At 40.5% G+C, this 10,041-nt stretch overlaps 1 protein-coding gene across 1 annotated transcript; it reads right to left on the bottom strand.

The window, feature by feature from the left end:
• Nucleotides 1-494: 494 nt before the first annotated feature.
• Nucleotides 495-9,475, bottom strand: LOC134496956 (vomeronasal type-2 receptor 26-like). Its single transcript, XM_063302671.1, has 6 exons — nt 9,240-9,475; nt 8,105-8,396; nt 6,642-7,523; nt 4,832-5,059; nt 4,056-4,182; nt 495-1,396 (listed from the first exon to the last, which is right to left on the bottom strand). Exons 1-6 carry the CDS (start codon nt 9,473-9,475, stop codon nt 495-497), a joined length of 2,667 nt encoding a protein of 888 aa, XP_063158741.1.
• Between the last annotated feature and the right edge of the window lie 566 nt (nt 9,476-10,041).

Here is a 10,041-nt window from a genome sequence, read left to right as displayed (position 1 = left end):
GGACAGGCAGATCCTGGCCAATCAACCAGACATTGTGGTAGTAGACAAGGACCAGAAGACAGAAGTGGTGATAGATGTAGTGGTGTCAAGTGACAGCAACTTCAGTAAGGAGTATGAGAAGCTGGAGAAGTACCAGGCCAGAAGGAGGAACTATATGCTATAGATATTTTTTTGGAGACCTGTTCTATAAAATAATTTGAATAGACTGATAAAATCCCCCCCTCCCGGAAGATTTGATTCACAGTTTTGAGCCTCAGATTCTCAATATTTATTTGTTTTATTATTAAACATACTTTATAGCAACGATCTATAAAACACTAGGTGGAGGATGTCATAAAACAGTAACAACAGAACAAGCATTCAAGTTCCTAAAATTGCAGTTGCAGTGGCAGCAGTTTCAACTGATAGATGGAAAAGTGTTTTATGTCTTATATTTGGGGTCCTATTGCTTTTGCATGGATAACTTAAAAGAGGGCAATACAATTCTAGATCTTTTAGCTTCTCCTTTGTCTTAGCTGCTGCTTGCTATTCAGTTCAGGCCTCAGTATAATGATATAGCATTTAGGGAAAAAGATGCATACAAGGAGCCCGCCACTGGACGTTATGATCGAGAAGATCTCCACAGCCACCATATGTTTGCCCCCTGTGGTCAGATAGCTTGGAACAAAGGAGAGCCAAACACTGCAAAAGATCAACATGCTGAAGGTGATAAATTTGGCTTCATTAAAAGTGTCCGGTAGTTTCCGGGCAAAGAATGCTACAGTGAAGCTGACAAGGGCTAGGAGGCCCATAAAGCCCAGGACACAGTAGAACATGACAAAGGAGCCTTCATTACATTCCAGAACAATTTCTTCTGCCATTAGGTGCATGTTGAATTCAGGGAACGGAGGAAAGGTCAACAGCCAGACGGTACAAAGAATGACTTGAATGAAGGAGCAGAAAAGGACGATGGAAATAGCCAATCTCTTCCCCATCCATTTCCTCATTGCAGACTTTAGTTTGGTGGCCATGAAAGCTAAAATCACAGTGATGGTTTTTGCTAACACACATGATACAGCTACAGTAAATATTATGGCAAAAGCACTTTGTCGGAGGAGACAAGTTTTTTTATTGGGTTTGCCAATAAATAGTAAAGCACAAAGGAATGAAAGCAGGAGCGAAATGAGTAGGATGTAGGTGAGGTTTCGGTTGTTGGCCTTGACAATGGGAGTGTCCTGGTACTTAATGAAGATGCCCAGAACCAACAAAAGGATAAAAGTGGAGAAGAGAGAAGAAATGGCCAAGAGAGTCCCCAATGTTTCCACATAAGTCAGGAATGTTACAACTTTTGGAGGGCATGAATTCTGATCCTTGTTTGCATATTGACCTTCTGGACATGAAAAGCAGTCATCCATATCTAGGAGAAAAGATTCAGGTTATGAAGATGGTTGCACTGAATTTAAACTGAACAAAATCACAATGGAACATAGCAATGCCATAATTTGTGGAAAAAACAAAGAGAGATTTTCAAGAGATATTCGGCGAAATATGGTTCCCAGTTATTAGCTACATTAATGAAGTATTTCCTAATATATTCTTCTCATTTATACAATGGAGCGGGGATGACAAAAACATTTAATGTTCATGCTTGATCTCTCCATGACATTACACACACAAACACACACACACACACAAACACATGTCTGCATGTATGTATGTACATACTGTTATCTGGGAGCAGTTTGATCCTGTTGGGCCCAAGGAAATGGACAGGATCTTCCAGACTGAAAATACCACCACCTGTCAATTGGTTCCATGTCCCTTCTGGCTAGTCAAATCGGCCCGGGAGGTGACATGCATTTGGGTCCATGCCATGATAAATGAATCCTTAAGACGGGGTGTTTCCGATGGCCTTGAAGGAAGCGCTGGTGTATCTCCTGCTCAAGAAAGCATTGCTAGACCCTACTGTTTTGGAACCCTTTTATCCAGTCTCCCACCTCCCCTTTTTGGAGAACGTGGTTAAGAACGTGGTGGCATTGCAGCTCCAGAGGGTCCTGGATGAAACACATTATCTAGACCCCTTTCAGTCAGGTTTCAGGCCTGGATATGGAATGGAAACAGCATTGTTTCCACTTATGGATGACCTCTGGTGGGAGTGGGATGGAAGAAGCACATCCATCCTGGCTCTTCTTCACCTCTCAGCAACTTTCAATACCATCAACCATGGTATCCTTTCGGGGCGGCTCAGGGATTTGGGGGTGGGTGGCATAATTCTGTGCTGGTTTGCCTCCTTCATCCAGGACTGGTCCCAATTAGCATTGATAGGGATTGAGAGATCTGGCCTACACCTACTCCTTTGTGGGGTGCCACAGGGCTTGGTACTCTTTCCAGTCCTTTTTAACATTTATATGAAACCACTGGGTGAGATCACGTGATGAGGTATCATCAATATACTGATGATATTCAATTATACAGTACATCTTCATCCCTGGTGAAATAAGTGATGCTCTGACTATCCTTTCCTGGAGCCTGGGGACTTTGGGGGTCTGGAAGGGAACAACAGGCTTCAGCTGAACCCTGGTAAGACAGAGTGGCTGTGGGTTATTGGCTCTTCCATATCTGGGACTTTGTCATCTTTGGTTCTTGATGGGGTTGCACTGCCCCAGAAGACCCAGTGCAAAATCTGGTGGTCCTGCTGGAATCACAACTCCTGCTTGAAGAACAGGTGGCAGCCATAGCCAGGGGGGGCTTTTTGCAACTCATGTTGTGCACCAGTTACATCCTTTCCTGGATTGGGAGGCCCTTCACATCATCACTCGTGCCCTGATCATCTCCCATATAGACTACTGCAGTGTGCTCTACATGGGGCTACCCCTGAAAAGTATCCAGAAGCTACAGTTGGTCCAAAATGCGGCAACACAGGCAATTCATGGTGCCCTAGATTGGAACGTTACACCATTATATCGTGAGCTGCATTGGATAGCAGTCTGCTTCCAGGTGTAATTCAAGGTGTTAGTTATCACCTTTAAAGCCCTACAGGTCATGGGGCCAGGTTACCTGAGGGACTGCCTCACCCCCCTAACATTGACCCGCCTGACCCAGTCATGCAGAGAGGTCATGTTACAGACCCCGTCTGTAAGAGAATTCCACTCCCTCCTCCAAGGATGAATTCACCATTGCCTGGACCCATCCACATGTCACCTCCTGAGCTGCCTTTGCCAGCCAGGAGGGAGAGGGATCTCAGTGACAAGTGGTGGCAGTTAAAGACCAGAAAACCCTGTACACTTCCTCAGGCCTATTCTGGGAATGGGATTAGCCATTCCCAGATAACTGGGTATGGATGTTCCCCAGGCATCTCCAGATGTCATGCCTTACACTTGGCATCAAAGTTGGAATGAATCCAAGCAATTTTATCCTCCAGATGCCCATAAAACTCCACTTCATGGACTTGTAGGTGGGTCACTGGGCCCACCTTCCCCAGAATGGTTTGAGTGATGTTAAACAGGGCTGTCGGGAAGCATTCTGCAGATGCAATAAGAGCAGAGAAATATTGACGTTCAAATGTATTATTTTTATCATCAATCACTTTACATAATTCAACCTAGAAATATCAAATATGGTAGTGCAGAACATAGGATTTGATCTCCAAAGGTGGCTTTGGGTGTGCAGAAGCACAAAAGTATCTCCCCTCTGCACCACCTTAAAGGACTGTCTTTTCCAGGGATGACGTGACAGCTTGAAAACATAGCAGGGGGGGCTAGTTTGGTTCTCAACTGCATTGTGAAGCAGTGATTAAAGATTCAGTTTCTGCACAGCCTGAATCTCGAATAACTCAGCATCCAACCATTGCCATTATGTGAGCCATCCAGAGAAAATAAATAAATAATAAACAAATAAATAAAAATAATTAGACCTCTTTTCACAATGTGAGAGAGTAGTGTTAAGTTTGACAGACATTAGCCTTACATTGCAACTATCAACTGGGAAGCATAATTTGGCTGCAGAGAAATGAATATCTACACCACCTGATATCAATATATCTGCAGACTCTGCAATACTCATCTTTCACCACTCACCTATCAGATTGGAAATCTTCCCTTCTGGACAGCGAAGACAATCATAACAGCAAAATGGCTCCCCTTCTATTCTGGTCTTGGCGGAACCCAAATGGCAGTAATTGTTACACAGAGAAAGTGGCCGGACCTGTTCATAAAGGAAAGGAAAGAATGTTTTGGGTTTTGTTTGTTTGTTTGTTTGTTTGTTCCCTCAAGTCTGTGTTGTAGTAGGTATTCTCTGTTTAGGCTCCCACTTGGTATCGTGTTTGGTGAGAGGTCTTGTGAGTGATGTCAGTGAAGAGGCAAGGGGAGGAAAATATTATGGGATGTACAGAGCTAACACTCATATTCATTGCCAAATATTTTAAATGACGCTAAAATAAAAACTCCCTTGAGTCAAGCTCTTCTTTTTCTGAGAACATGAATATGTCCATGTGGTTTTATTCACAATGGAATGGAGATACTGTAGTCCCCCTCTGTCCTCTTTGTGTCCCCTTAATGACATTGACCATACGCTGTATTCATGGAAGAGTTAGACGTATTTATCCTATTTTTGATCCACATTTGTTACAATGAATCAGTTCCCTTTTTCAACACTCTGTGACTACAGAAAATCTTTGTTCACATGGTTGTGTTATTACATCACTTCTGACTTTTCTTTAAGTTGGAGGAAGTATTGCCAACTCAATCTCCATCCTTTAACATTAATGAGTACAAGGATTGGCACGTCTCTTGATTCTTCAGACATGAGAAGACAAGATAACCCCTGCCTTATCCAAACATGTGTTTCCATCTACCTGGTTAAACCTGCTTGGCCAGATGATGGTTTCCTCGTAGATGCTCAGCATGTCCTCTTGGGAAGTCACAGACCCTATTCCACCCACTTTGACTTTCAGAAAGGACTTGTTTGGGAATGTGATCCAATTGATGACATCAAATCCAGCATCAAGTTCCCCATTTTGGTTGAAATATATTATTTCTCCTGCAGTATTATTGAATGAGATCCTTCTTATAACTTCATTGAGCTACAAAAACATAAAAACAAAACACAGAAAAAATGCATACACAGATACAAACCAAACCTAAAGAATGAAGGGAAGAAAGAAAAAAAATAATGAGAATCTATAAAATGCTGAAGACCTATCTCCACTTCAGGCATATTGGAAATGAATTGTTTTATGTACCTTATATCAAGTTCCCAAAGCATAGAAACATACTTGAATCTGGTAATCCGAGTCTGGGAAAGAATTAGAATAAATGTTTTTTTTTTTTTCCCCCTTTTTGCAGAGAGTGAGAGTATTCCATTTGGAGTTGGGGGAGGAAGGAAGTTTACACGGTCTACAGAGTTTAAAGGAAGAGAGTGGTTTAAACAGAGAAGATGGCTAAGAAGGAAAGTTCACTCTAGGCAGTTTCAGACTGTTGATGTTCCTCCATGATAGAGGTTCACCAAAGAGGAGAAGGCAGGGAGGAAGACAGCCTGGAACGTTTTCAAGTCTATCCAATATAAATTCCAAAGATTGAGAGACAGACAGACAGACAGATGGACAGATAGAAGGAGAACTGGTAGATATCCAGAGAGAGAAGAGGATCTGAAAATAGAAGTCTGTTAGCCATGAGAGATTACCAGATAAATTTAAGTTAAACCCCTTAATTCCCTTTATCTGGGAATTATACAATAGTTATATGCACCGTGATGGACACACCTTGCACCATCCCTTCCTCTTGCAGAAGGGAGATGGTTAACCCAATCTGATAAAGCAATTTAAGCCATATATTAATTTCCACTGTCTTCTGCAGTTAGAAGTAGGAAGAGGGAATACTTACCTTCTTCAGCAGTATGCAGAACTAACTAGCTAAAAGGGTCAAAGTCTTGCAGAAAGCAGTGCTTTTATAGCTTTTAAATGTTACAGATAAAAGGGGAGACAATAAATTGAACTGGTTCACTATATGGTTCTTGCACGCTGTCATATGATCAATTCTGAAAATCTCCACATCCTCCATAAAAGGGGAAAAAAAACAATATTAACTATCTCTTTCAGTGTTTCTAGGCATATTTTTTATTATGATGATGGTGAAGATGATAATGATGTCACCACTAAAATTAAATTTAAAGGAAAAATGCAATTGAATAATTAAAATCAGAAGGAAAAAAAAGATAAGCATTCTGAAAAAAAAAATCTGTAAGCCACCAAGAGTCACTTTTATACTGAGATGGGTGTTTTATAAATTTAATAATAAATAAATGAAATAAATAACTAAAAAAGAAAAAAAGAAATAGATGCAGTAGAAAATACAAGGCTGTTTCCTGAATTACAATGCTGGAATAGTATTTCCTGTGTGTCAGATATATTAAAATAAATGGAGAGAAGGAAACCATATTAGTAAAGGCACTCAGTAAAGATTGTGAATCCTTGTGTCTGGAGCATCAGGAAAGGCATTCTGCTGTTTCCTTGAACTTTCCACTTTTAAAAAATCTTATTTACTTGGAGGAGAAATACACTATGTCCAAAAGCAAAATGATATTGGACTAAACATTGAATTTGGCCATTAGATGAGGTAGAGAAACATCTATACACTTCACACTTCTTTATGTACCGGAGACATTACCTTCCATGGGTGATGTTTGAGAAGTTCAGTAAGTCTCACTTTGCCTGTTCTTGCTCTATGTTTGAAGGTCATTGAATGAGCAACATGTAATGCCTGTGCCACAATATGGACTGCATTGTAGATGCTATAGCTGTGGCCAGTCATGTCCATTTCAAAAACGGAGGAAGGGAGGGTCTCTAGCTTCTCCTCCCCAGTGCATATCGGTTGACTGTCCATGACTGGGTTGAGTTTCCCATCAACCATGGAGCCTGAGAACACACATCCAAATGCCTCCTCCCAGAAAACCCTAATAAAGCCATCTTCTGGACTGAAGCTTGGTTTTCTCGACTGAAGAAATTCCCGAAACCCTGGGACCTCTCTTGAATGAACTGCAAAGGACAGAGCACCATGGAGAAAATCTAGGTCTTCCCACCTCTGAAAGGGCAGAGATGTGAAATCCATCTGGGCTGTCATAATCCAGATTTTACACTTTCCTTGTAATGGTATCTCTTCAAATTTTGACATAGTGGGAAACATTCTCAAAATTATCATTATATCAATTTCACCTTGAACTACCACTGAATTCACAGTGCTGTTCATGACAACACTGTACATTTTCATACCTTCTTTCACAATATTGAGAATGTCAGTGGAATAAGAAGCAGTTGGGAATCTTTCAATGAAATCAAAGCAGACCCCACTCTGGAGAAACATGGGTACCACATCTTGTACAAACTTCTCCCCATTGTCATTGCTCACAAACAAGCCCCCAATCCATGTCCACTGAAAATGCTTCAGTAGCTGAAGAATTCCCTTATACTGATGGTCCATATTTGGAAACATTTGGTGGTAGAAACCAGCCTGTTTGTCCTTATTTGTCGTTGGAGCAGAGCCATATGTTACCTATAGAAAACACAGAGGAATTAGGAAAGGGACAATAGGCTTTGATTTTTTAAAAAGTCTGTCAATGTATTTTTTCTAACTGTAGTGCACAAGCAATAGTTTTGATCCCTTTCCTTTAACCAGTTTTTCATTTGGCAGATGTGTTCCTCAAGCACTATCAAGGATAAAATTTTAGGTTTATTTTGCACAACATAGTAATCTTTGCTTGTCTTAATCTTGCTGAGGTTTCTTTGTGGCTTCCTATGCTGTATCAACCAAACCAGTCTATTGCGAGAAGTCAGTAAAGGGGCTAATTTTATTATTAAGACTGTTCTGTGAATGTAGACAGTAACATTTGGTATGCCAGGAGTATTCTAGGTCCAGTTAATGTGCATTAGGCTCCCCTTCCACATATTATTACCTATGGAATTGAAGAAGGAGCAGCAATTAACAAATGTCTTTCATAGATTTCACAATAATTTTGAAAGAAAAATATGCCTCTTGATTTCAGTCAGCACTCACTTTTTCCTAGTAAGCAACTCTTATCTGAAATGAGTGAGATATTTATATAGATTGTATCCTTACTACATATAAATGGTTACCTGAGGAAACTTGTAGATGTGAAGAATGATGGCCATGTGAAGACATACATCAGTATCAGGTCCTCCAATTACTGCTACTGGATATTTCTGGATGTCACAGCTGTAGTTGGGAATTAATCTGCCTTTAGAGGAAAGGAGTTCCATCGAGGCATGATACATCCATTTTGAAGTGAAATGACTATTGTAGATTTGGAAGCCCAGTGTTACATTGGGTAGAATCTCTGGATTAGTATTGATCTCCTTCACAGTAAACACTAAAGCCAGGATGTGTTGGTAAATCTGAGTTACGACCCTGACGAGAGAGGTACATGACCTGGTGTAATACATTTAATTCAGCATATGATACCTATTTTGCCCTTCCTTTTATTGGCATCCCGTAATTTTTCTTCTATGACTGGTTTAATATCTCAGTAATGCCTTCACTTTTGACTAGGGAGACTACAGTGAGCATCAGTCTCTGGGGCGTATTTTTCATGGTTGTTGCTAATGAGATACTGGAGTTGTGTGTCTTTCAGCTTTTCTTCAATTCTATGTTTTCTCAGGAAAGATTTACAAGGGAAGAAGAGGACACTGTTCCATGTTAGATTTGGAAGGATGTTGATCAAAATAGGTTATTTGGGAGGGAAATTTGGCTCCCAGCTCCCTTAATACAGTTTTTGTGTTATGAGAGCAAAAATACCATTTCCTAAATGTGGCTGTACAAAAATAGGATTGAATTAAGTATACAGTACAGTATCTCCAATCTCCCACAGGCCAAATCTAACACTGGTGACATTTGGGGGAGGGGGTGACTCAAAATTACCCCGAGAAGAAGGAACAGCCATTCTCAAAAATTCTTTGCTTGGCATTTGGTGGCACCAGATCAATAAATGCATAGAAAGTATAAAGGCCATAAAATCATTATGCATATGCATATGCATATGCAAAGCCAGTGTACATATGAACATATAACACACAGAACCAGCAATTATTTTATCTCTACAGATGCCTCAACACCAAATGGCACACTCTACGCTAGACATCCACTCACATGTGAGCATACTACATATGTAACACAATCCAAAAAGTGTTCATATTCTCAGTCACCTTCAGGTCTATTTTACATGTATGTCTCTAGGCATGACTGAATACTTACACAATATCCTCAAAGAGGTCGCTAGAAGGAGGTGACTTGAAGTCCATCATCATATAAAAGAGGTAGATCTGAGAAATGATGCCAGCAATGTTGATGTCCCCTGACTGGTATTGCTTGGGAAGAACAGGAAGAGGATCAGCAGTGCTGCATTCACCACGAGAAATGTTACATATTACTTGTGGCCAAAGCAATGACAGCAATGCTGTGGACACACCACACAGAAGGAAACAATTCATTCTGGGACAAACATCATCTTTCTCCTCCTTACCTTTCCTTATGGATTCTGAGTTTAAGAACTCCTTGGGGTGTCTTATGTGTGTGTGTTTGTGTGTGTGTGTAGAGGATGGAAAGCTCTGGCTAATTTTTATTGTAGATGGGAATGGTTTGGGGTGTATTGATGGTTCTCCATCCACTTGAGGTGAACAATCATGTTTATACTAATAATCACATTTGAGATAATCACCAACTAAGAATCCCAGGCTGCAGGAAACCCTGAACAATAAGGGGTATTTTGCTTGTCATGTTTCAGAATAAATTGTCTCTGGTTGCCATGAAGCAATAATGGGATTTGTAATGGGTGACATCAAGCCTCAAAACAGCAAGGATGGAAAAGAGAAAAAATGCAGGCATGAACATGCAAATTATCTGCAACATTTGTATTTATAATAATGAAGGGGGAGTCCTTGTGAAGTCCACAGTTAATAAATGCTATCAATAAATCTATGAATCAACCATTTGGTCCTATTAAACTTCTCTCATTTCTGCTTCCTCCATAATTGTTCCATGATTCTATTCCTTCAGA

The sequence above is a fragment of the Candoia aspera genome, chromosome 4 (genome assembly GCF_035149785.1).
Source record: "Candoia aspera isolate rCanAsp1 chromosome 4, rCanAsp1.hap2, whole genome shotgun sequence".
NCBI classification, from domain to species: Eukaryota; Metazoa; Chordata; class Lepidosauria; order Squamata; family Boidae; genus Candoia; species Candoia aspera.
This window is presented reverse-complemented; position numbering and strand designations above follow the sequence as displayed.

Coding starts and splice junctions, on each gene's coding strand:
- LOC134496956 (XM_063302671.1), bottom strand. CDS start 9,475: ATGAATTGTTTCCTTCTGTGTGGTGTGTCCACAGCATTGCTGTCATTG. Junction 4,183..4,831: donor GGCCAAGCAGGTTTAACCAG/GTAGATGGAAAC, acceptor CTTTATGAACAG/GTCCGGCCACTTTCTCTGTG. Junction 1,397..4,055: donor GAAGATTTCCAATCTGATAG/GTGAGTGGTGAA, acceptor CTTTTCTCCTAG/ATATGGATGACTGCTTTTCA.